At 40.1% G+C, this 27,927-nt stretch overlaps 1 protein-coding gene across 1 annotated transcript; it reads right to left on the bottom strand.

Annotated features, from left to right (window-relative positions):
• si:ch211-14c7.2 (transcriptional regulator ATRX) lies at positions 1 to 27,023 on the bottom strand. Its single transcript, XM_041808382.1, has 6 exons — positions 26,660 to 27,023; positions 23,103 to 26,064; positions 12,934 to 13,133; positions 11,949 to 12,061; positions 6,984 to 7,098; positions 1 to 4,681 (listed from the first exon to the last, which is right to left on the bottom strand). The coding sequence occupies exons 2-6, from the start codon at positions 25,606 to 25,608 to the stop codon at positions 4,550 to 4,552; spliced, it is 3,066 nt and encodes a 1,021-aa protein (XP_041664316.1). The 5' UTR covers positions 25,609 to 26,064; positions 26,660 to 27,023; the 3' UTR covers positions 1 to 4,549.
• Between the last annotated feature and the right edge of the window lie 904 nt (positions 27,024 to 27,927).

The following is a 27,927-nucleotide window of genomic DNA, read 5'->3' as shown; positions in this document are numbered from 1 at the left end:
TTTTGTCTGTCACACTGCATCATTTTATTACATCAGTTAACAAGGCGGTAACTCCTCCATCTCCACATCAGAAAATATTCATCTTCTTCTTTTTCAGGGATCTGCAGTTTGCACAAATGGCAGACACACAAACACATGATTTTTTTTTTGAATATCATCACAAATGATTGAATCGACAGGTGAAATATACAACCTAAAGGTAAATGAACAAGGTGATAATGCTATAGTATGTCTAAATTAAAAATGTACAGTGCATCATTGACATGGAAACCATATTCTCATAAAAATATCGCTTTGATTGGCAGCTCGATTCAAGTTTCGCCCTCTCGACTCGAGAAAGGCAGACAGACAGCCAGACAAAGAAAGAGAATTAAAAATAAACTTCACATGCCAGTGTTTTGTTTGAGTCCACTTCAGCGTGTTGGAGGAACACGAGGTTGTGTTTCCTTCCTGCTTCTCGTCTGTAACCTTGTAAACTTTGGCACTGTCACACAGGTTCCTGTTGGCACTAACTGGAAGACAAATGTGTTTCTCTGAGGAACCAAAAGAGTTGATCCTGTCATTGGCTTTTTTTGTAGAAAATAAACCATAAATGCACATGCAACACTTTGCAAAATGGAAAAGAAAAGGTAATGTTTGTCAAATACCCAGAAATCAGTGAGTGAAGTAAATCTTACTACTTATTCTCCAGTGTAATTGCAGGAATTTCAGTCGGTGCTATCATTCAAATATGTTTGCAGGGATCCAGCTGGAATTGAGATCAGTAAAGGAGAATTATCTGATCATGATTTTCCCCAAAAATACTGACATCAGCTTTAGAAAGCAGTCTAAAGTGTTACTGACATCCATAACTTCAATTCCAGCTAAATTTAGTTTTTTCTTAAAGTTCCAGTGTATCAGTCTTGGCACTAAATAATATAAAATTACTTACATTGAATTTTCATAGTGCTTAATTCAAAGCTAACATTGTGAATGTAAACTATTTTATCTTTAAAGCCTAAATGAGCTTCATCAACAGCAGCTCAGTGATAAAGAATCATCTTTTCAGTTGGTGCCTGCCACCTCAAACATCTGGGGGATTTCAATGACTCCTAATAGTAACAGAAATCCTTTTCTCTTGTTTGTCTCTCGTTTGTTTCCATGTGACACCAGCAAACAATCCCTTCTTCAAGTCTTTTCATCAGAGCTGCTTTAGTGGAAGAAAAGTCTCATTGTTTGAATAAAACAACAAAAAAAACCTTCATCACCTTGTGCAGAAAGAAAGCTCTCTCAGCAGACAGCAGGAGTAGTGATGGGAGAAAATGATCCATGTTTACTTGTAAAAACAGGATGCAGACTTTGCATGTTCAAACTACCCACATCTAAACAGATCAGATATTTTAAACTTTTGAGTGGGTGTCGTTGAAAGCACTGTCATACCTTCATTTAATCTATGATGTTTGTTTTATAGTTTTGATGCTTTTTTAAGATTTATTTTGGGGCTTTTTTGCCTTCATGGCAGAGATAGGACAGTGGATAAAATCAGAAACACTGATGAGAGAGTTGGGTGGCGGAACTTGAACCCTGGCTGCCTGCAAACATGGGGCACAACCTCACCGACAGACCATCTGCACCCCTTCAATGCTTTAATGCATTTACCCTGGATGCTTCTTAAATTGTGAACTGGTTTTGTGTGTTTTTATTCCTCTGACAGACAAAGCCAGGTAGAATATACTTGTCTGTTGTCCTTGCAAACATCCATCCAGGCCATTCTTGTGAATGTGATATCTCAAGAACGCTTTCAGGGATTTTCCTTACATTTTGCACAAACATTCACTCAAACTAAAGGATGATCTGATATGATTCTGGAGGTCAAAGGTCACTGGGCCTCCAGGTCATAAGGCCTAGAATGTAAACACAGTATATCAAGGATATTTTGAGTGATTTCTTTCAAACACTGCACAACTCAAGGATTAACTAATTAGATTTAGAAGGTTGAAGGTGGGCTGCACAGCAGCGCTGTGGAAAGTTGGTTAGTGTTGTTGCTTCATAGCAAGAAGGTTCCTGGTTTGAATCCCAGTAAGGTCCTTTCTTTCTGGCATGTTCTCCCTGTGCATGCGTGGGTTCTCTCAGGGTGCTCCGGCGTCCTCCCACAGACCAAAGGTTGTGGTTAGGTTGATTGGTGACTGCCCATAGGTGTGAGTGTGAGCATGCCTGGTTGTTTGTCTCTATATGTCAGCCCTGCGATCAACTGGAAACCAGTCCTCTTGACCAATAACGACTGGGATAGGCTCTAGGTCCTAACAGCCCAGAAAGGAATAGGCAAAATAGAACATGGATAAATGGGAGTTTAATCATTAAGTTCAAGGTTACAGTGCCTCGTGTTCACCTCTTGCTTGTGAATGTGACATTTCATGAACACTATTTTCTTTAAACCTTGCAGAAATGTCCTCACTTTATTGGTAAACTAAGTTAACTTAGAACAGATGATCAACTGAAGCGTTTGCTTCTCTTTTATCCATCTGTGTGTAATCGCATGATGGGCTCCCTCATCCTTGCTTGCCAACCATTGCACTATTCACCATGTAATTGTAGGGTTAAGTTAGCAGACATTACCGCTTTTTAACAGCTTTTCTCCCTTATTAAATCAAAAATTGGCATTTAAAAGTAACAATGGGGCGCTGGTTTAGCTCAGTTGGTAGCAGTAGGGTCGAGATCGAAATGTGGCACATGACATGTGCCATGGCACAAGGCTTTTGAGCCATGGCCTATGAATTTGTGGCGTGACACACGGATGTGGTGCATGTCCTTCTCGGTATGCTATGGTTAATCCTGGCACATTTCATGGTTAGCCATGTTACTTGACGTCATTCTTGTGAAATACAGGTTAAAGTGCCGGCAGATGACATCAATAATAATGGGTTTGCTTGCAACACTTGATGATGTCAATGTGGGTTTTTTTCTTTATTTACAACATTAGTGCAATAATGTGATGTCATTTAATGATTGAATTTGATCATAAGGTCTGTTTAAATGAATGCTTTACATAACGTTACTGGCTGTTATTTCAACACTGAAGTTGTTTCATAAACATACCGTTGCAAACTATACAGTAAAGTTTACAGCAGAGCTAAGTTAGCCTAGCTGCTGTACAGGCAGAACAATCGATAGCAGAAAGTGTAAACCCATTTGTACAGCTCATATAAACTCCCGCCCTGGATAAGGCAGACTGCGGCTCAAAGGCTGTGTGCCGCAACAACACATTGCGCGTGTCATGGCACATGTCGTGTGCTGCGTCTCGATCTCGGCGTTGCTTGTTGGTAGAGAAGGCACCCATAAACTGAGGCTGTAGTTCACAACGCGCTAGTTGCAGGATCAACCCCAGGTCTTGGGCATGTCTTTGACCAATCTCTCCCCATATCTCCTGGTACTCTTTAACAGTCCTATCCACTAAAGGCTTAAAAGGCTAAAAATAATCTTGAAGTGTAAAGGACTTCTTAATTCAAAAAATGTGATAGCAATGTGTGCATTGGGTCTGCACCTACAGAAGCTGTTCTCACAAGAAAAATAGACAAAAACTAAAAAAATAAGGTAGACCAAAGTTATGCCACTACATCTGACAGGATGTCATCAAGCTTGAGGGTAGGGGATTTGGGCAGCAGGCCATAAGGCCTCATGCTCATCCTGAACTAGTGAATGCAATATCTCAGGAACACAGAGATTTTTCTCAAACTTAGCATAAATGTCCACTCAGACTGAAGAATGAACTGATCAAACTAAGAGGTAAGAGGTCAACGGTCACTTGGCCTCATTTATGTCCCCTGTTCATACAGTTTAAGAGTCACACTACCACAAAAAACACCCCAGCCCTTCTTGACCCTTCACTTTGCTGTCACTGTCTGGTGATTGTACACCCTGTCGTATTTATGAAGAAATTCAGTCAACTGAGAGCTGACCCTCCAGAACTCTGAGTCTCAAAGAAGAAGAAATCATGTGATGTTTACTTTGACTTGCTCTTTCTGCTCAAACCATTGGTATTCAATTTAAACAATGGGACAATTTCTGCCATAACTGCAGCTCTGAAATAAAGACGTGTTCAAATCTTTTCAGACAAAAGAGGGAGGATAATGTCTGGTTACATACAAATATATTCTAGGCTTTTTTCCAATATGAGTGCCTTGTAACTGAGGGTTTCATGCTCCAATCCTCCGGTGGCATCCTGCTGTTCTCACGGGGGAGTTGAGAATTTAAAAAATTGAGGTTGTGGTGAAGAAGGTGGCACACGGTGTGAAATGGAAACACTCCAGCAGTTTACATCAACAGGAGCTGGAGGAGACAACTTCTGAAACACAACTGAAAGAGTCGTTTCGTTTTTGTCCAGATTACGTCTCTTCACCAGCTCAGGCTTTAATAACCAAGAAGTGCAAAGAGCCAAAGGTCGCTTTGTAAGCAGATCCATCATACGGAGTGAATCCAAAGTCGTCAGAAATCTGCTGTCAGTCTTTTCTGTCCCCTGCAGGTCCAAAACTACAGTTTTTAATCAATAAATCACAAAGCTGAGCCTGCTCTGTTACTCCATGATGTTTCTGTTGTAGTCATATGACAGCCGTCGCTTAGCAGCAGCGTTCTGAGCGTGCTGATTTGCGGAGGGGAGGCCAGGGGAGAGTCTGCGATTGGCTGTCCGAGGAGCAGGTCTCCCCTCCTGCAGAAATAAAAACACAGCAATAGAGGTATTAAAATAGATAAATGATCACCTTCTTACTGATTTCTTATTTCCTTCCTCTGCTATAATCATGAAACAATATAAATCCACCCAGATCATCTGTTCTATAAATATATGCAATGGTCTACACTTCTGGTTCCAAACCTCAGATCTGGAACCACAGCATGAGGCTGTGTGTGCACTGAGGTTGTCAAATTGGATTTGGATTAAAAAAAAAAAATACAACCTTAATTGTTGATACAAAGGTCTTTTGGTTAGTGCAGACCTGTCCTGTTGGAAATTTATCAGCAAAAACACTTCAAATTCATTGTAAGTTTTGACACTGAAGGATCTCTTTATTTTGTGAAGGTTCTTTTGTTTTTGTTTTTTTTTTTGGGGGGGGGGGGTCTACACCAGTGGTTCCCAACCTTCTTCCATCTTCCACCAGATGACTGAAAGTCATGACAGAGTGTGAATATTCCTCTGTTCCTCCCAGCATTGTGAGTATTATCGCTACAATTCGCTGTCTTTCTCTCTGTTAAGCTCCGACTCATCTCCTCGACCAGGCGTGCGTCTTTGAAACTCTATACACTTTCTCATTCTTGATTAAAGCTGCAGTTTTCCACTTCAGGCACTTTAAGATATAAATTTTTCCTGCCAGAGAGCCACAACAATAGACCGGTTTTCTGTCTATTTTTCCTACCAATCACAACAAAGCATTTAAGCATCAAAACCAGTAATGGACATGCCAGAAATATGCAGCCAAAATGATGCAATCGCCCTCTAGTGGCAGTTGCAATTTAGGCAATTGGGACTGATCTCAGTACCAAAGGCTATTAATTATTTACATTTTAGAAGAAATAAGAATGAAACAATTATATGCTGATTGGACCAATATATTTTTTAAATTTTAGTTTATGTGAAGTCTAGCCCCTCCTGTGTCTTTCAAGAAAAAGCTGGCCCTTGTACAAATGTAGCTCATGGCCCCTGGCCTTGGGTACTGTCCGGGCAGGTAGTAGGGTTTCCATGAGCCCCTGGCTGTGCTGGCGGTCTCCAGGGTGAAAAAAGCCCAGACAAAAGAGATGCCATCAAGCTGCTGAGCAACATGCATTTGTCAACACGTGTTGAGCTTGACCCTGGCTGCCCCCCCCCTTAGAATCCTTAGCATAAATCCTTAGAATAAATGTTTGAACAGCACTCTATCAAAAGTTAAAAAGTTAAAGTTAAATGTGTCTGATTAAATCAGTTCAGAAAACGTAAGCATTTTGACCAAAATTAAAGACCACTTTTTAATTGACTAAAACTGTCAAAATGTCTGACTTTTTAGACTAAAAATAAAACTTTTAAGGTTAAAAATGACTAAAATGTGTCTTAAACTAAAAGGCATTTCAATATCAAGATTAAGACTAGATTTTGAATAGCTGACAAAATTAAAACTGCATCAAAGGCTGTGAAGTCATGAGTGTGGAGTTTAGGAATCAACCTTTGATAAATATTCAGAACACTTCACTATTTGGCTCCATGTCCTCACAATGCAGCATGGGTATCTGTCAACACTACTACCCCCACAGAAACAAACACTGGTTTAAGTTAAACCATTTCCATGGGTGTTGAGCTCTTTTGCTCTCTGTTGTAATCTTAATTTGCAAAATTCTTTGATGAGAGCTAAATCCAGTTGTCAATAAGCATCATATTTGTAATTCTGTGCTAATGATGTTGAGCTAACACCTCATTACTGGAGTAAAGCTGAGGTTACAAGATAAAATTAAAAGGAAGCTACACCATTAGGTGTTATTTCCTGCTCTGCTGCTCTGAAACACTCCACAGGAGTAAACTTCACATTTGCATGTCCTGCAGGTGCTCTGCGCTCCTCTCTGAAGGTTTCCCTCATCTGAGACTCCCTCATCTGTTCATTTGTCTTCCACTGTGAAGTGGGAGGAGTGTTTTGCATGTAACAGCAGTCTGGCCACTTCATTTGAATGAAGCTGCAGTTTTCAAGGCCACTGGTCAAACAGCACTATCAGTTCATTTGACACATTGTTAAGGCTGTGAGGACAAATTCAATTTAACAACACTGAAGCCTCACAAATTGAAACTGAACATGGAGTGCTCCGTGCTAATTCATCTGTGTGAAATTACGTGGATCGTGTGTCCAAAGAAAGAGAGAGAATTAACAGAAACTGTGTTTTAAAGTGCTTATTAATTGTCATGAAACGTGACAGCAGGATGTGAGTCGAGTGATCCAGACAGACTTTGTGTCCCCGTGTTTGTCAGGGAGGATAGCACCAGACTTTCTACTCACAGCGAGCGGCTGCTCCAGGTGTAACGTCTTCAGCAGCAGGTCACGGGACACACCATTTGCTCTCTTGTATCTCTGACAAATCATTTTGTTCAAGTCATGGAAACTGTCCAAGAGTCTGCAGGGTCAAATACAAACAACAAACACAGAGAGACAATTCAGCAGAGAGACAGATGGTAGCTTTAAATTATGAACTCTTAAACAGAATACTGCAGCAATGTGCATAAAACAAACCACAGCATTTTCTTTAATGTGTCTACATCAGCTTTGTGGTTTTATTAGTGATGGATGTTAAAGGAATCAGATAACCCCCCATGGTATGAATCCCATGTTACTGGGGTTTTCCAGGAGAGTAAATGCATCACATGATGGTATAAATCCTGTCTGAAAATCTTTAAAACTGATTAGAGAGAAGAACATTTACTGTCTGCTTTAAAACTGTATTCTAACTATTTTTATTCAGTATTTTTGATTCTTGTCAACACGCACTGCCATGTGACAATTTTATCATAATCTATATCTAAACACTGCCTGCCTCATCCATGCAGGACACAACATCACCCACTAGGTGTCCTCGATTTATTACATACTCCAGGAGCATGGTTCCTGTAAATGAAACATACCTGCACACAGTCACCTGGATGCCAACATAAACTTACAACACAGCTGTGTTTGAGGTTTTTATTTGAAGCTTTAAACTCCTGCTTCTCACTGAAGAACTGCAGAAGAGGCTTCAAGTAAAATACAGCTTTAATATTTTAAATGTAAAATAATACTTTGTATTATATTTTTTTCATTTGTATGATATTTTTCTTACATTTTCCTGCCCAGGGACCGCAGATGAAAATTAGTTTTATAACTAACTCTGGCTTAACAGTTTTGTTTTGCATGGCCCCTGTCAAATAAACTAATAAAAAAAATAAAACAAATAAAATACATGACCCATTTCAGAAGTATTTTTCTGTTCTGTCCTGCATCCTGTATAACATTCTTTCATACGCAGCAACAACACCCAGCTCTGTTATCCAGTTCTGAAAAGGAGGTTCTCCGGATTTCTTCCAGGTCCTGAGAATGAATTCGTAAAATTTTCAAAAATTCTGTTTTCACTTTGTCATGATGGGTTACTGGGTGTAGATTAATAAGAAATAAGATGTAGCATCAGGCTGCAACATAACAAATCCAAAAAGTGAAGGGGGTCTGAATACTTTCTGAATGGACATGCATGTACACAGTTCTGTCTAAAACTCCACAAACGTAGTGCTTCTCCTTTTAGAAAGAAGTGGAGTGGTACATTCAGAAATTCTGCCATATGAGATTAAGTATCACGGTGTATTTGTGCATCTTACCTGATAAAATTCTGCATTACAACGCATTTGCACATTCTGCCTTATGGTACATTTGAACTTTCACATGTCAACTTTAGGTATTAGCTCAAATTTTTAATTATCTTTTTGAAGGTTTGTTTTTGGGCTTCTTGTGCCTTCATTGATAGAGGAGGATAATGGATAGAGTCAGAAACAGAGCGGGGAGAGACATGCAGTAAAAGGCTACAGGCTGGATTCGAACCTTAACCGCCCACATACATGGGGCACACCTTAAACAACGAGGCCACCTGCACCCCTGGAAGCATCTTTTTACTGATTTTTATTTGTCTAATTCATGACAAACTGTGTCTCATTTACTTTCATATCCAGCATACATGTCTGCCACAAGTCTCACAAAGGTATTTATGTAAGACATAAAAAACCAAAAGCATGAACAGATAGGGAGTGATCTTGTTTACACGACAGTTATGCACGTCTAAAACTAAAATCAGGCCTACGATGAGTAAAGTAGTGTATCCATTTTCCCAAAGTGAAGTGAACTGTTCAAGTTTATGACTGAAAAATGCAGTTCTGGTGAATTTCCTTTGTAATCTCCACCCTGGTGTTTAGATTTGGCCTTTCACTTCCTAGTAGTCTTTTCAGTTGAGTTTTCAGCCACTAGCAGAAAACTCAGAAGGTATTTGTTATTTTTAATGCCAGTCTAAAGGTATGTATGAGAAGAATAGTTTTACAGTTATAAGTAACTTCAGATTTAAGTATTTTGGACATTTATGTATTCTCTTCCAGTAGTCCTTGATAACCGTGCCGTCCTGAAGTATATGGTAATGATTTGCATTTTGATTTACACATTTTTCCCAACATACAGGGGAATTATTGTCATAATGAGAACAGTTTTTTAACCTGCCATTTACAATATACACTTCTAAGCGACTATTCTCCCATTACATATTGATGCTGATAACATTGTGTCCCTGTGTGACTTGACTGGGAGGAATGGCATCTCTTGACACTGAAATAAAAATCATCAGTAAAGTGATAAAAGCTGTAGATGTCCTCTAGAAAGTATTAAATATTTCAGATTCTGCTTTAAAGCCTGTGAGGAGTTTTAACTGATTAGAGAACAGACTAAAATAAACAATGATTTATGTGCTGCAAAAGCAGACATTAAACAAACAAGACCAGCAGCATAAAGAAAGCTCATTTCAGAACTATTTTTAAGACAACTGCTGCCATGGGATAGTTGTCAGACAATTTAATGAACCAAATGCTGCAGAGACAGACTTCTGTTATATTTTGCATGGTAAAGATCCTTGATGAATAATAAACATGACTTTAAAAAAACAAAGAGGGGCGAATCTTCTTGTTAAAAAGCAACTTCTAAGTATATAAACTTACATCTGCCCAGGCTGTGAATGAGATATGGGACGGGAGATTTCAAAAGTCAGACACAAATGTGAAATGTTTTACCTTTAAAATAAACTTAGAGGATGTTTGATCAGAGACTCATTAAAAAGATATTAAATTTGGATTCTTTTCATTGTCATCCCAAGACAATAAATTAAAAACTGATTTTGAGTGATTTATAATTTATCTTTTAAAGCTGCAGTTTGTAATTATTTAGCCTAGTGGCAACTGGCAGAACAAACTTGGTAAAAATTAAACATAATATTTATCCAAATTACAGTTTAATCACCTGAATACAAACACGTTTTATTTTCAATTAACTGAGAATAAGCCTTTTCTTCATACATGGGGAGGGTCACCTCCACAGATACTGCCATCTTGGATTTTTACATGTTTCTATGGCACCACAGAAGGAACCAAATATCAGACGTTTGTTTAAATTCCACTGGTTGCCACTGTTTTCACCAGAGAAATGAGCATCACACTCTAGAATTGACTGTTAGATGTTGATATTCCCAGTTTAACACACTGCACCTTTAAAAATACGTTACTGCAGGGCTGTTCAATCACAAATTCAACTTGGCCAAATTTTAAAATCAAGAAATGTAGCCAGGCCAGACATGTTCAGCACCCAGTAAGCAGCTGGTAATGTCAAATTTCAAACAAATACAGATCAATTTGATGAAAAATATGCACTTTTTATTCATAGTCTCCCTTTTAAATTTGGCAACATGACAAAAGCACATGAAAAAGTACATAAAAACACAACAGAGCTGAACATAACCTAAGGTACTAGAAATGCGTTTTTCACTTGAATAAAAATAAAATCAATAGAATGAAAATAAAATCAATAGAATGAAAAAATAAAATGGGATTCTGCAAATAATAATTTTAGTCACATCTTACCCAGGCATATCTTGAAGTGCATACAAACTTAAGTTGCACAGTTGTAACTATAACATTTAGTTCTAGTCATATCATAACTTGGCCTATTACAGTGCATTTAGGTAGACTGTTGCTAGGCTACATGGAGTGATACATTCACAGTGCGAAATACTGTGGGAATTTATGAAAACGAGCAGAACAGGTTGCCGTTTGCATCTCTGGCATGACCACAGGCTGGGCCACTTGGGGGTTAGTTCTGGGCCGCATGTGGCCCCCAGGCCGCTAATTGAATAGGCCTGCTTTACTGTATGACGATCAGGGGACTTATAAGAAAATATTCCTTGCATACAGAGAAAAAATGTCTGTTGATGTATGGTTTTAACCAAAGCTATGAACTTATTAACTTTAAGCTTAAGTGTAGAGTCCTGTTTGGTTTCACACCCTTACTGTGGTTGCTCTGGTCTGGATCAGGGACCATTGATGTTAAGTTCGGTCAATGTTCACATGGGGGCATATACAAGCAGAACAAAACCTATGGTGTTTGTAGTTTATAAATACACCTACATATATACGACACTGACACTTCAACCTGAGATAAAAACATTTGAAATAAAAATTTCAGAGTCGCAAATAAATCTTGAATAAATAAATAAACAAACTAAAAAAAATGCATGAGGAGTGAACTTTGTTTAGTACTTCATATTAAATTGGTCTAAACCAACATGATAAAGTTATTTGAACGCCGCTAAAGATATTACTATAAATGTGACACATTGTTAGAGGGTATAAGTTAAAATAAAGGCAAATAATCTGTTTATTATTAACAAAGTTTTTACATAGGGCCAGGTAGGGCTGGCTTTTCCCCTTAATTAAACAGATACTATTTAAGAACTGCTGTTTGTATTTACTGAGGTTATCTTTGTCTAATATTAAAATCAGTTTGATGACCTAAAACTTTTATATTTGACAAATATGCAAAAGTTAAGAAATCAGGAGGGGGAGCAAAACTTTTCCACGGCACTGTACTCTAAACAGGGTGAAACATCCCACAGTATGCTCTTTGTTTAACCGCTCATTTGTTGCAGGTTAATTTGATCTAATAGTGTTGTGTTCAAGTCATGTCAGACCTACTGTAAAACTGAGCTTCCCACCAGAAAGAATCCTCCATGTTAATTTATGACAGCTGATTAAAGCACATCATGCGGGACTCGTCCATGAGCTCTGATTTATGCTGGTGGAAATTGTAGGAAATGTGTCAACACGGCCATTAAAGACTGCAGCACATCGACTGATACACAGTAAATCCCAATGATTGGGTTATATAAACGGACATAAAGCAAGATAGTTAACTCACCCCTGGTCCTGGTCTGCTCTGCCTCGGAGGATCTGAGTCAGGGTGGGAACAGTATCGAGGTCACTTGAGGACGAAGCAGGCAGAGATGGGAAGGCCTTGGCGAAGACAGACGCCTTAAAAAGAGGCACAAAGGTCTCATTGGACACCAAATCATCAGATAATAATAGCATCTGCTGAATGTCGTTGCCTCCTGGGCATCAAACACACCACTCATGTGATGCCTGTAAGAATAAAAAACAAGTAAACATGGCGGACAACAGGACAGCAGAACACAGAAAGACATTTCTGCAGCCCTCCTCTGTCCATAGCTTGAAGTTTGAACCTGCCCTGCTGCACAGGCCTCTTCATGACACTATCAGCATACGAAACAGCTTATTTGGAAACAGTTTTTTCTCTCCTTTACTGCAGCTTTGGGCAGAGCTCGTTTTTCATCTGCATCTTTTCACTGCATCAGTGTCCGCTGGGAGACTCTTCCTGCAGTGTCGGCTTCTTTCTGAGAAAAAAAGGCACTCAGAGCTTATACTGGCCTAATGTGTGCTACAAAATACTGACTAATTTAAGTCTGAGAACTTCGTCACCTGATCCCCAGGGCTGTGTCAGGATGTGTTTCCATGGTAACGGAGTGGAAAAACAGAAAATTAAAGAAAAGGACTGAACGCTCATAACTGCTTCTATCCAGGTTTTCTGATGCTTATTTGTTTTCAGTGATGTACAAAATGAGACTATAACTATCAGCTAAACATGGGTTGAAAAGTTTGATTTTTAAAATCAAATTTGACTGTAATTTTGATCCTTTAACTTTCAGAAAATCTATAATGTGCCTTTGAGACTAGCTCTATAATCATATCTTATAGTAACGTTAACTTTTTAACTCTTTAAATGCACTACATGTCCAGGCGGCTTGGCTCCACTGTCACATGATGATTTGCTGCTTTATGTTTTTATGAAAGTCAGAAGTCAGAAGCTTAAGACAAAAGAAGATTACCAGATTCTGACTGCCCAACAGTTTCTCTCTGCTCTGCTCCACAGCACTGGTCGGCCACCACTGTCCCGCTGCATCTCGACCCTCATCCGACGAATCCTGAGGAAAGGCCGTCCAGGTGTCGTCTGATTGGTGGAACGAGCCATCCGTCCAGCCAGGTGTCCAGTGTGTTGACTCCCCAGATATAGGGAGGTTTCCAGGTACTGTATTCAGGACACACAGATGTGTAGTTATTGGTACAGTGTGGATGTGTAGAAGCAGTCTTACCAGCCATGAAATGCTGACATGTTTTTAAAGGGATATATCATTATCAACCCACTTTTTAGCATGTTTGCCTTTATACTTGGGAATTCAGGGAATCTGGTCATTCATAAAATGTAAATCAAACCATCCCAGTCCTTTGTCATGGTCCTGCTATGTCTGAAAACATCAAATCTGATTGTCTGTACTGAATCTGTGCTCACTGTAACATCACGAGTCATTATACCTGTCCCTCACCTGGTACCTCCACCCACAGACACTGAAGCTCACAGCTTTTGTGTTTGGAGCTGGTTACACGGGGTCAAAAACCTTCTCTGAGGCTTCATCCATATATTGAAGCACATGACTAAAGCACAGCACAGATGCTCCATTCAGACTACATGGGACTGTGCTTAAAGGGCACGATATGTCACCTTTAAGACAGCTCTGTCCTTTTTAAGATAACCTGGATGAATTAAATTTGTAGAAAAGCTTTTCAATCCAACAACTGGTATTCATCACTGCCACAAACATCTAACTTTCTCTACATCTGCATATATAATTTGTGTTACTACAATCAGATGGGGCTATACTTGGTTTGACTCAGCACAGCGGCCCAGCCCAGCATTTGCTTTTCCACCACAACCAAGTTACCCGTTTGAGGGTGCATCTAGAGCTGATGAGTTTTGATTTGATGACTTCACTTCAGTTTGACTTGTTTAATTCTGCCAGAAGAGGATGAAACAGTGTTTTCATTTAGCTGTCCATCCGTATAACGCATGTCCATGCAGTTGTCCCGATTATTTCAAAGTTTGGCGCAGCAGTTGCTACTTAGACACGTCTGCGAGGCGTCCCAGAATGATAATGAACCACTGTGATGTCACCACGGTGCGCTTGGAGGCAGGGTGGGCATGCTTGGGCTCTGCAAAACTGGTGATGGAAAAGTAAAACAGCAGGGCTTGCTTTGGATCAGCGCGGCCAGAAATCACAGTGGAAAATAGGGCTGAATGATCTGCAAAAATAATCTAATTGCGATTTTTTTCCCAATACTGCAATGTGATTTAATATGTGATTATTTTTAGGTTTCTTATATTATGTATTGTTCGTCAAAAATAAGAAATAAATCATTCTATATTATAACCAGCACAACATTAGATAAATTACAATAGGGATGAAGAGATTTAAAAAAGTATATATATTTTTTGAAATTTTGGCTCATATAGCAAATTTGATATCAACTGCTAAACTGAAAGGGATGATCATTTTTTATGTTATTCTTTTTTTGATTAAGAAAATCATAAAATCATAATCATTATTCTATAAAAACACATTTGAGTGTTTGTATAATGTGTAGAGCATAAAATCTGCAAAAAAAAAAAAAAAACTGTATCGAACTAGTATTTTGACACATTTCAGGTTAAGGAAATATTGTACGGTCTGCGATTTGAAAATTGCGCTAGGCCATACTGCAATTAATTGCCCAGCCCTAGTGGAAAAGCCACAAAAGTCAGGAAAGGAACCAAACTAACCAATCGGTATCATCCTACTATTTTGGCATCCTTCTGTTGGTTTACTAAGAGCACCTATCAAACCCTGAAGAGTGAAGCTTGATACAACATGACTCACAGATTGGTCAAATGAGTCCTGGGCCGTCCGTGAATGAATGCAAAACTCCCCATGAATGTCTTTATTATATTACTGAGCAGAGCCAAATGACCAAAATTTCTAAAAAGAGACAGAATTCCCATCGCTCTGAGCAAGGCTGGATGGACAATGACTGTGGAAAACAAGCAAAATCTGAGATTTTTGACTAGAGTGTGTGAAATTGTACTGAACAACACTGAACCATACACCATATGATCTCTTTACTCTTTGTTCTTAGAATATTAGATCAGATATTACAATTTCATCACAAAGATTCAGTTTAAAATCCTGCAGCACTCTATCACAAACATAAACTTCTATCTAAATACAAACAAATCTGGACTAGCATTTGAACATCTACACCAAAAAACATCATCCTAACATGTTAGTTTCACACTTACAGTTGGATTAAAACTAAAGTTATCTTTTTCATGATTATATTTTTCATAATCCCAAGGAAAAGGTTTCATCACCTCTAATGCCAGAGCTTTTTTTTCATCTGTAGAGTGTTACAACTCCCTTTAATAATCCATCCCCTTTGTTATTTTGGAACAAGTAAGTGAATATTTATGTTGTCTGTTGTATGTTTATCCTGCAATCACTTAAAAAGTTCCCTGCTCTGACATGAGTCCTTGTTTGTTCACTTTGACTCACACAGCAACATCTCGCTCCAAAGGTAAATCATTTCAGAGAATATGTGTCTCATTTTGACGCTGACTGCCTCCACACATCACCTCTCTGGTTTCATGATGTGTCTATTGAGTCTTTTGTTGTGTTTGTGTGACGTTCTCTTTCACCCATTGCCCCACAACCTGAGGCTAAAGCGAGCTCATAGTCCCGGGCCTCGTTTGCCTCCTCCCTCCCTCCCTCGACTCAAACTCTGAATGATTAATACGAGTAGTGAGAGCGAGAGATCGGGCAGGAATTCAGGTCAGGACAGACTCCTACTTTCACTGAAATGGTGCTTAGCTCTACATTTCTCACAAGATTAGAAGCACTATTGATCAAATTATTTTGTACTTTGTGTTATTAGGTTATTTTCTTGTCCAGTATCCAGATCCATAGTCATGAGCTTTTGAGAAATGCAGTCTCACTTAAAGTTTTTTTGTAGACTATCCTGATATCTACATGTTTCACTTCATACACACTCGATGTCAGAGGGCAGACAGTGTGACGGAGTTTGCCTGCAACTTTTGGTACTTAGGACTTAATTTGTGTTGCTGTTGTATCAAACCAAACAAAGATCTTTACTTGTAAATAAAAGTTGAAATTATGCTGTTATGATAACCTAAAACTCAAAACCCTTCACCAATCACCATCTATCATGGTCTGATACATGCTACATGCCTCTGGGAATAGATGTAAATTTTGTCACATTTCTGGTGAAGACAGAGGTTAGTGTTTGATGAATTTAAGCAAAGATTTCCTTTTACATTTGCCTTATTATGTCTGCAAGTAAACGTTCTTTTCTTTTTCAAATTATCCCTTGAGCATTGCTGTTTATCTTCTGAGTTTTAGTTTAACAGCAGAATTTACGAAAGTTACAGCTGTTACTCACATTTTCTACAGATGTATGAGCCAAAAAAAGGGATTTTCTCACATTAAAGGGAATAAAGCTTGCCAAAATAACATGATGCACATTTGTACAAAGTTACATTTCTGTTCTTAAAGGTCACATATTATGCAAAATACACCTTTCAGGCTTTTCTAGCAAAATTATGTGCCCCTGGCCTGTCCACAATCCCCCCTAGAATCAGAAAAATCCATTCCCTCACCTGCTCTCTTTCTCCATTTTTCAAAAATGTATGCTGAAACAAGCCGTTCTCAGATTTTCCCCTCATGATGTCATGTGGGGAGTTAGCACCACCTCCATGTTTGGTTTGCCCTCCCCACTTGGAAGAAAGTCCCTCCCTCCTCCCCTGATCAGCTGAGAGGAGGATCAGGAGAGCCACATCCCATTAAGCCACATCCATTTACTGAGAGGGGTGGAGTCAGACAGCTCATTAACATTTAAAGCTGCAGTAACAGCTTGCTCTGAGTTAAAAGTGTTAAATGAGGGAAACCTAGGATTATAAACCTGGAACTTGTTGTTGCTTTTTTACCAATGAACCAAACCCATACTAAACTGTGACCCTAAAGCCGCGGCACAAAAAGAACTATTAATTTTGTGAACCATTAGACCCCTTGTGATTAATGTCCCATATTCCGTAGTAATTCATGATTAATCTCCCCTTTATGTCTCATTTTGAAACTCCACTATTTTGCATTTAAAACTGTTTCTGTTTTTCATTTAGGACTTTTTTCTGTCTTAAACTAAGGATAACTGACTTCCTGTTTGGTCTACCTGAACTTCAGGTAAATCTACGTTTCTAACATGTAGTTGAGCATAGAAAAGGAACTTGTTCTGTACTGACAAGCAAATAAGGGAACAGTAAAAAGGTATATGATTGATACCACAAGGTGCAGATGACGTTTGCCTTGTCCACTAAGCTGTCTGTGAGATTTTAAAGTGAGATGAGACATTAAGGAGCAGTGGTGGACTTATTTTACATCACTGTGGCTGTGGGAAAGTGTGCAGAGAGGAATTATAAAGCATGTGAAAAACTGGGTTTTGAAAAACTTTAATTACTGACCTTAATTAATTGTGATTTGTGCAGCAGGCAGCTCTAGTATCGGGTAGTTAGGGAATCTAACAGCTGATTGGCTTTATACACAGCATCAAGCAGATTTGTGGCTCAACTTTAAATCTTTGACTTATAACAGATTATTAGCAGCACTTTCATGCAGATATATGTTTCACAGACAAATAAACTATCACCAAAATACCATCAATGAGAGCTGACATCTCAATAGTGCAAAGTTTCACCTTTTGTAAATGTGTACCATTTAATCTGCCAAATAATGCATGATTGGTCAAACAGCTTGAACTAAAAATGTACTACACAGAAATCAGGGCAGTTCACATGCTATAAATACTGACCCCTGTGAATACTGCAGATTCTACATCTCTATGTAGAATGTGTAAAGGAGACTGGGAACCCAAGTATGCATCAAGTTACACACAGGACTATATTATCGAGTTAATTCCTGGAGTAATATTATTACTTTAAAGCCTAATTATCAGTATGCAATGCATTTTAACCCATGGGTCTGTTTACTTACAGTAATCACAGAAGCATTATAATATATATATATAGACTAATATATATATTGGTTTTCACAGAAATCTTTCAGGGATGAAAAAATTGTTTTAAGGCCTGACATTTAAAAAAAAAAATGTAAGCAACCCTTCACTTAAAGTGACAGCCCCTATCAGAACAGATGATGATGTATGTTTAATTAGAAAATAACACATGAAAATAAACAAAAGAGGAATGTTTAGTCATAAAAGGTGCAAAAATACTTTTCTTTCATTTGAACCCCATCAGCTTTAAGAACAATTGAATGATCCTATAACACAAAATAGAATTCATACAAATGGACATCTATTAATGCAGAGATCACCTTCTTAAACTCTTATAGCCTGGACAATATGTTAAAATAATAAAATAAATCAGGTGTATGAAGTGAGGACAAATTTATGATGATTAAACCTTGGCTTAGCCTTGTTGCCCTCTGCGGTAACTGGGCTTATGTGATTAGCTAAAGGGAGCGTGCTGAGGGAATATAAGCACTGATTAACACTGAATGTTGAAGGAACAAAGACCGGAGGATGTAACTCAGCTGCATGTGTGTCGTGTGTGTGTTGAATTTAAAAAAGCTGATTCATGCTGTCAGATTATTATTTTATTCATTCACTTGGTGTTCTTGCTCACAGCACTGTGAAGTCTGACATTATTTATTAATATATTATCTCTCTTTAAAGAACCACACCAGCGTGTTTATGAGTTTTAAATCCCTCTAAATAAATCACGGATACTCTGCCTTTTTTCTGTTGTGTTGATATATATTTTCTGGATTATTTTATAACAAATATGTTTAATTTATTTCCAAAAGATATAAAGCAGTGACCCCATTCTGTATTCCTATTTAAATCAAACATCTAAACAGTATGTCTTTATAGGAATTTACATGAAACCACCTAACTCTTCTTTTAATTTAGTCATTTACTCAACTTTTTAATTCTGTTAGAACTGTTTTTATTTTGTTCTGCCAGTAAGGAGCCTATTAATGGTTTCCGTTTTAGCTGTAGTTAATTCAGAGGAGTTTGTCTTTATAAACTATGAACAAAATGTGAATCTGATTTTGCTTGCCTGCTCCACCAGTGTAGCCAAAGTGGTGCCTGGTGGTTGAGCAGTTTTAAAAATTTGGGTCCAAGTTTCTAATCAGGAGACAGTGGCAGCTCCTGATGCCAGGTCAGCTGAAACCAACAATCTAGATGTGTTTGTCTGAGAAAATCAATTTAGCACGACTTTAACTGGAATACCATGCATTTTAAAAGTTTTCTACATAAATCAAACAACAACAAAATAATGACGCTAATCTGACTTTTTCTGTGTGTAAATGTGACTGCATGAAAACAACAGGCACACGAGTTGGAAAATACTTTAAATCTTTGACTTTCAATCAAAGAAACTACTCCCCTAAACAGTTGTTAAAGGTCACATATAATGCAAAATACCCCTTTTTAGGTTTTTCTAACAAAAATATGTGCGCCTGGCCTGTCCACAACTGCCCCAAGAATCAGAAAAATCCACTCCCTCCCCTCTCTCTTTCTCCACCTTCCAGAAAATGTGTGCTGAAACAAGCCGTTCTCAGATTTTCCCCTCATAATGTCATGTGAGGAGTTAGCAACGCCCCCAGGTTTGGTTGGCCCTCGCCGCATGGAAGAAAGTCCCTCCCTCCTACCCTGATCAGCTGAGAAGAGGATTTTAGACATGCAAAAATCCTATCCTGGAGCATTTTTTCAGCAACAAACTTCACAGGCATGTTTTGGGGACCTCTGAGACCAGTATAAACTTGTCTTAAAGGGGTAAAATATGTGACCTTTAAAGACCTCTAATAAACTTTCACTTAATGTGAGAGCCATTAAATCAATTCTTTTGTAGTGTTTGACAGTGAAATAGCTTACATTTTTTTTGCTCTGCAGGGGCTTTTTAGTAATGTGGAGGTCCCTGACAAAGACCATGAAGCCCTTCTCCATTTTTCTAATAGCAGTCATAGAGGGTGAAAAAAAAATTATAAAGCATGTCTTTTAAGTAAGGGTGCAACTGTCTCTGTATTCATCCTGAGGGATCATTATTTAGGGGTCACAGTTTTGTGAAAAAAGGCAATGGGAGTATTTGCACGCCAATCTAGATGGCAGTAATGCTCCTTACTGTTTGCCAACCACTATTACACAACTAATGAAAGACAGGAGGAAGAAGCAACCACGAAAAAAACAGACAAAGAAGGAAAGCTAGTTTTAGTAGCACCTCAGCTTCTCCGGGCTGTTTTTAAAAAGCAACTGGATATAAAAACAGAGAGGGCTGAAGACACAAATGATAATATATTTCATAGGCTGCAGGTGAATATGTTGATGTAAAGAACACAAGTAGGCATGTTCCGATACGATTTTTTCCTTCCCGATATGATTCTGATATATCGTATTGGCTGATACCGAGTACTGATCCGATACCAGTGTGAACTTTCTGGACTGACTGTGCAAATTATTTTAGACCTATATTTGACTCAGAACATGGCTCAACAAATAGAATCATAATGTCCGGGCACTCAGTGACCCTAAAGTTGTTTTTCTGCTGATTATTGAGTTTTACTGCTAAATATTAAAATAACAATTATAAAGGGGGCTGCATCACAGGCTCTCTCTATCTCTCCATTATGGTCTATTCGTGATCATGAAACAGCCTGCTATTGGCTGACAGAACCTCACAAAGGGTAAACAATATGTCAGTTAGCATTTGAGTTAGCATTCAAGAATCCAGCGCTGGTCTGGAAGGCATTTTAGTGATCACATCCGCAGAAAAACTGTCTCGCAGACCCCATTCTTTGCTGCTGCAGTGGGTTCTTTGCTTCTTCTTCGCTGTTCTAAAAACAGTAGCTTGTGCATGCAGTGCTTTCTGGCAGCAAAGAAGAATTGATTTCCGGTTTAAAGTGCTAACACTTAGCATGGCAAAACAAAGCAGAATATAAAGCTAAACCAAACTAGCTAGTCTGGGGTCCTTGACGGACATACAGGAATTATGATATTGTTTAACAAAACACTGTACCAACTATTTTTCAACACTGATTTGCCATTATCATTAACCTGACATGCTGGATGGATTTGTTTCACACATCCATCTAGGAAAGCTTCAATAGGAAACGTTTGAGAAAAGGCAGAGGCTTTGAAAAAAACTCAAAGTGTGATTGGGTGAACGTTCTTTCTGAGGAATAATGCGAAACATGGCAACTATAGACATCTGTCGTTTTTGAAAAGAAAACAGCTCACTGCTGTTCTTTGTTCTTCTTTTAATGAAGAAATGTTGTCAAGTTCTGATAAAACTTACGCTTTAGCAGCATCCACACTAATCTCTTCTTTTATTTTTAAATCAGTAAATTTGAAAATTCATGGATAACAATAATAATTATATTTTAGCATTAAAAATATCATTTGGGTTAAAGAGCTTCTACATATTGGTGTATCAACCATTGCTGAAACATAAAAAAATGATATTGGTTATTACCAATGCTGTTACTTTAGGGCAGCTGCGGCATAAACCTTACTTTGGTTAGGGTTAGGGTGGTCTAATAAATTTGTTAAACACTGTATATCCATTGCACGGATATATTTCACATTTATCAGGGAAATCTCTCTACAAAGCCTTTAGGAAGGGCTGGACTTTGCAAAAAATCTTGCAATGAGACTGGATGAACATTCTGTTTGTCACATTTATGATGGGCCAATCAGAGTGACAAGACAAAATGACATTGTGGACATGCTCATCTCTACTACTAACCTTAGCTAGCGCTGGCTAGTGAACAGCAGTGGCTGAAATTCATGCACGGTCCAATTAAACTGCCGCTTTTTTACAGCGACATCGAAGCTAATGGCCACCTCTCTTGCTGCAGCTGGTTGGAAAAAAAACCAAAACAAAACATCTTTTCAATTATGAGAAGCTTTAAGTGTGGCTCTTAGTTCCTGTTTTAATAAAAAAATGTGGTCTAGTTTTGCTAAAACTGTCACTAAACCATAGCTATATCCGAGCTAACGGCTGCACTTCTGGCAGCCATTATTATCAGCTCACAGTACAAAAAAATCCTGACCATAGCTATCGCCTTGTTCTCCTTCAACCACACAGACTGACCTAACCTGGAAACTTTAGAGCTTTGCAAGATGGATTTGCATGATGACAGAAATGGCCAGTCTAACTGCTTTGAAAGGTTAGGGGCTCTATACAACAATAATTTTCTTGATCTAAAGACATTTTGGGGCTTTTGAGAGGCTTGGACCTTACTGATGGCAAGATGATTTTGTTAGTGGAAAATCAAACTTTCTATTTTAAGTCTATTGATGCACTCTTAGCAGGTAATCATTGAAAATAAAACGTCAGATCTGATGCACATCTATATATCAATCATATCTTAAGCCTCCTTGGAGCATGAGACCCTAGCAGTTGCATCCTCTTGGCCAGCTTAAACTTGACAGTGTATTAGTTTGGACGATTTCAGAACTAATTTGTTTAAATTTTTCCTTAACCTACACTTGAACAGCACTAATATAATGCTATTTTTTGCTTGCTGTTGCACTGTTCTGTGTTCTTTATGCAAAACTTGTGCTAGCATGGACAGGACTCCCTTCTAATGAATGGGAGTATTCCCAGTTACAAAAAACAAATAAGGCAGCTTACAAGGAGCTAGCTTGTATCAGCTTATAACAGCAAAAGGACACAGTAGCTACTTATTAAATATTATCAAGTTTCTTCCAGACCACATGGTTTTAAATGGGCTTAAACAGTGAAAATCACCAGTGTGGCCCCTTAAAACAGCATGTGTAAGTGCATTCCTGACACGGTACGAAAGGTTAAAAATGCACTAATACTCTGAGTGAGTTATTTCCAGCACAACAACAGAGAGGTGCTGATATTTTTACGCATCTAAATCTGAACATTTGTGAGACTCTGCTCTACTTCTGAAGCCCTTTAATGTCAGCTTTGTCAACTTCAAACCAAATATTTTTGCGTCACATATTGCAGACAGAGAGGAAAACTTAATAAAGCACTCAGAGGGGGGAGAGAGACACTGAAAGAGGGGGAGAGAGAGAGAGAGGGAAGAGAAGGCTGGTAAACAGAGAAAAGCAGGAGACTCACCAACACTCCCTCTGCTCCCACAAGGCACTGAGGCAGACATGCTGGATCCCTCGCTCCAGGCCAGCTCTCCCTCCGCCTGCATGAATACCCCAAACTCATCTTCCTCCTCCTGCTCCTCCTCCTCTGTCCTCCCCTCGTCAGTGGCCACGGTGGAGCCCCTCTCCTCCTCAACCTGCTCCTCCAGCTCTCTCCCGTGCCTCCTCTTCCCTTCCTGGTCTCCTTCCCTGTCCACCACCGTCACTCCTAACCCTCCCTCCTCCTCCTCCTCCTTTTCCGCCTCCAGACAGGGCAGGCCGGTTGCCATGGATCCCAAGGGGGGCAGAGAGGGGGCAGGATTAGCCAGGGAAAGCGTAATAGAGGTGGAAGGATCAGTGCAGGGAACATTAGTGACGTTGGTGTTAGTCTCTCCGTTGGATTCAACATGGGTGACGCTTGTTTGTGCACAGGTGTCTGCAGCCTCAGTCTCATTCTCCCTGCATCCATCGGTAGACACCTGCAACCTTAAGATGTGTTTAGACTCACAGTTTCTTACTTCCTCCTCATCATAATCCACCTCTTTGCTACTTCCTTTTAAACTATCCTCATTGTCTTTGCCCTTACTCTCTTTAACACTGAAACCATACACGCTGTCGTCATCCGTTGTCCAGACTTCCTTTCCTTCAAGATTTCCTCTCTCATCTTCCTGTGACTTCTCCTCTTTTTCTTCCAACACCATCTCATCTCCAAGACGTTCTCCATCAAGCTCACTTTTATTATCATTTTGAATGTTATTAGCTGCAATCCACTTGTCTGTTTCAAATATGGAGGACCTTTTGTGACTTAGGCTTGAAGAGAAAGATTCTATCTCCTCTTTTTTGCTGCTGCTTACCACATTTTTAAAGGAAAACTGAGGTTTTCTGTCCTCGTTCACAGTGTTTGCACATATCGCTTCCTTTTGCTCAATTCTGCGAACATTCACCTCTTCTTTTCCTTCAAACCCGGGGTCTGCTACCCCTTGTTGATCCTCTTCAATTTGAGCTTCATTGCTGCTCTCTTTCTTACTCCAAACAACAAAATTCTTTTGGCTAGTGTTGCAGGTGCTGCCCTCTACAGAAGCGGAGGGCTCAGTGCATGAAGAGACATCCTCAGGGCAGCTAGAGAACTCACCAAGAGCTGGATTAATCTCCTCCTTCCCAGCACCCACAATTTCAGCCTCTGATTTGTGATGTGTTTCCACACAATCTAGAAATCCATTTACATCAGCGGCTATTTCTTCACAGGGGATTTCACCTGGTTTTCCATGATCAATATCTCTCCTCTCTCTTGATGAGATGTCATCAGTCACCCTCCCAGGCCGGCCACGACTAAAGCCGTTGTTTCCAGCCTGTACTTTCATTTCCTCAGAGTCTGTATCCTCCCTTTTCTCTGAACACTTGTCCTTGATGTGAGAGGTTTTCTCATTACTCTCTGCTTCTCTGATCTCTTCAACATCACAACCACTGAGGGACTCTGGTTTAGAGTGGTTGGATTGTAGGTCAGGGTTTGGTACAGCCAAAACAGAGTCACAGACGCCTCCCTCCTCCTCAGGCTTTGGCCTCTCCTTCTTCATCCCCTTCGCTTCACTGTTCAGGTTGTTTCGGACGCCTCCTCTTGGACTTTCACTTCCCTCTTGGCTTTCCCTTCTCTGTACTCTCCTTCCACACTGATTGCAGGTTTTAGGAGAGTCATTATGGCAGCATCTTGAACTCCTGCATGTGCTCCTGTCTTCCTGTTTAGAGTCCAGGCCTCCTTTGTCTCCCTCTTCCTGCTTTTCTTCCAGGACAATTTCTCCTGCAGGATCCCCTCTGTTGCTCTGCTGCAGCTCTCTGCTAGCGCCTGCTTTATCCCGGCCTGCGGCATTACACGACTTCCTCCATCTCCGGCCAGATCGCACTCTTACCCGGTTTGCTCCTGTCTGCGTTGGTGGTGTTGGCCCATTGTCTCTGCTTCCTCCTCCTGCCTTCCCTCTCAGCCATCCTCCAACACTGGAGGCTGTACTGGAAGTCAAACCAGAACCGGGCTTAGCTGTGGAGTACAAACAGCTCCCTTTCTCAGTCCGCAGGAAGAGGCACTGAGTCTGAGTCTTCCCACCGCCCTCTGAGGTCTTCAAAGTAGCAACTGTTACCAAAGCTCCACCATCCAGCCCTAAGGGAAGTCCATACCCCAGGCGACCCCACTCCCCGCTGAGGTATACATCAGCAGGCCGGGGGCAAGGAGTCGAACCCAGTCGGCTTGCAGGAGGAGCCATGGGAGCCTGACCTCCTCCCAAGAGACCCCCAGCCTTCCTTCGGTTCTTGGAGCACAGAGCCCAGGCTCGTAACCCCCGGATGAGCGGCAGGTCCCCCAGGCCCAGCTCCATCCTGCCGGGGAAAGGCAGGGAAGCTCTGGAGCACTTCTGGAGCATCTCCCTGGTGGAGCCTGACACGTTCAGGCAGGGGTAGTTATTATTGTTGTTCTGCTGGAGCATAGTGGCTGTTGTTGGCCTCATTTATGTTTTATTGTTCTGCTCTCCTTAATTAAAACGCAGCGTGCCAGGTGAGAGGGAACACTGGCACTATCAAGAGTCTGAGCGTAACAGCTTCGATGTTAAAAGATTAGAGTTAGGAAAAAATACGGCAAGCATTATGAAAAAAGCTGAAATACTCCCAGGAAGTTCAATGTCATATCTTTATAGTCCATACTAGCAATAGCTCAGTGTTCAACAAAATTAAAGTGTTGTTTTCCAGATGGTGAGCTTGATTTGTGCTTCTGTTCCTCTTCTTAACTTTAAAAGTCTGATGAGGTAAACAAACGCCCAGGTCAGATGTCCAGCTGTCAGAGCTGATGATAGAGAGGATAATGAGAAGTTTGCTTTCTTCTTGTGTGAAGCTCAGTGATGCCGTCTTCGGAGCTTCACCGCCCTCTCTGTCAGCGGCGAGGACTGAGTCAGCTGTCACGGACCGACCTGCAGGGGAGAAAACAAGACAATGAATAGATGGGCAGACGTGACTGATGCCTGCTCGTACAGGAACAGTAAGAAATACGCCAAAGGGGGATTATTAAGATCACACATGAAGGAGATTTTTTAAAATCATAATTGAGCAACATTTAATTTCCTGTTATCCCACACAGAGCAGTGATCGTGTTTCACTTTGGTTTGACTCAGCTTCTCTGTTTGTGGAGGTGTGAGTCTGTCAAAGGTCAAACATTTGAATCCAAGTGCTTTCTTTTCATACTACACCTACACATGCAGGCCTTATGTTTTATATAAAATATGTACCATCACTGGGTATGCATTAGCTGTTGAAACAAACATAAAAAATGTAACATAGATGGCCACAAATCCTCTATTCATGCCTACACAGCTTACATGATTGACCAAAACTGACTCAGTAAACGGCCACATTAGAAAGCAAGAATGATTTTTGGCCAAACACCTCACTTAGCCTACTCATATGAGCAGCCTGTAATAATCACACCACACACTGTACCAGTAAAACCAGTATCCCCAGCCACAACGTCCTGAGAGATGCTCTTGGAAAGATTTCATCGTGTCTCACCTGATCTGCTGCCTCTCAGTCTCCCCGTCCTGGCTCTAAACAAGGTATCCTCCTCTGGGTGTCTCTCTGCTGTTCACGGGAGAAGCCTTTTTCTCTCTCCTCGGGCTCTGGAGCATCCTTCAGCGGGATCAGCGCCACCACATCCCTCCAGTCGGCCTGCACCACTGGAGCTACAGCGCTACAAATCCGTCAAACGCGCATTCGTCTCCGTCCCATCACCTTAATGAGAGCTGAACACCACGGTGAATCGTTTTGTTTTCCTCCTTTCATCTCTCTCCCCTCTCGTTCAGCCATTGCGCATCACTTCACCCACCGCGGCTCAGCATCGTGCGTCGCCGCATCTTACCGCAGTAGCCTCGGGTGCTCAGCGAGCAGGATGACGGAGAGCTAATTTGACTTGCAGCCCACTCACCAATAAGGGGGGTGGATCGTGCCACACAGAGGCAGAGGAGGAGAGGACAGCGGAAGTGTATGTGGGGTGTATGATGCCACACTAGAGGAGCGAGATTAACCCCTCCCTCTACTGCACTTAGGTATGGCTATGGATAGAGGGCCTCTCTCACCAAAATATTAAAACAGTTAAATAAAATATATCACTTAAATTTGGTCCTAAAATTATTAAGGGAGAAACCCATGTTGTATTCACCCTTTTAAGACAAATTTAGATTGGTCTCACAGGTCCCCAAAACATTCCTGTGAAGTTTGTTGCTAAATAAAATGTACACAGCTCAAATTAAACAAACCTGTTAACAGAGGTGTAGCTAGGGATTTTGGGCCCCTAGAAAGAATTTACACAGGGCCCCACTTAACCGGTGAGACAAGCAACATATGTTGAGTCTTTTTTTTGTTGTTGTTTTTTACAAATATCTCTGCATTTTAACGTATTTTTGAAACATAATTTCCCCATTTGTGAGCAACATTTTTACTATGGTTAAATTACATTTACTTGCAATATTTCGTAGCACTGTACTATACCATTTGGACATTTTCAAGGGAGGAGCAGTATTGTATTTTACTCTGTTTTATGCGGATTTCAGTCTGTTGACCGATTCATTTAGTCCAGTGTTACTCAACCCTGCTCAACCAAAGAGCCAAATTGTTGAAAAAAGCATTTGCAAGAGCCACAATCTACGAGGTGAAAAGTGGCAATTAAAATAGGTTAAAGGTAGCAAAAATGGTCAAACAGCAGCAAACACTGAGAGACAAAGTGGCAAAAATGGGAAGAATAAGTTGCATAAAAGGGCAGAAGTGGCACAAACGGGTGGGAA

This window comes from Cheilinus undulatus, linkage group 2 (assembly GCF_018320785.1).
Source record: "Cheilinus undulatus linkage group 2, ASM1832078v1, whole genome shotgun sequence".
NCBI classification, from domain to species: domain Eukaryota; kingdom Metazoa; phylum Chordata; class Actinopteri; order Labriformes; family Labridae; genus Cheilinus; species Cheilinus undulatus.
The sequence above is the reverse complement of the archived record's forward strand: the minus strand, read 5'-3'. Positions and strand labels throughout refer to the sequence as shown.

Bases quoted from the DNA above. Each gene is read 5' to 3' on its own strand.
- si:ch211-14c7.2 (XM_041808382.1), bottom strand. From the start codon at position 25,608: ATGAGGCCAACAACAGCCACTATGCTCCAGCAGAACAACAATAATAAC. The intron at 12,062-12,933 runs GTAATCTTCTTT...CCTCTTTTTAAG, and splicing joins TGTTGGGCAGTCAGAATCTG to GCGTCTGTCTTCGCCAAGGC. The intron at 4,682-6,983 runs GTGAGTAGAAAG...TTATTTCTGCAG, and splicing joins ACCTGGAGCAGCCGCTCGCT to GAGGGGAGACCTGCTCCTCG.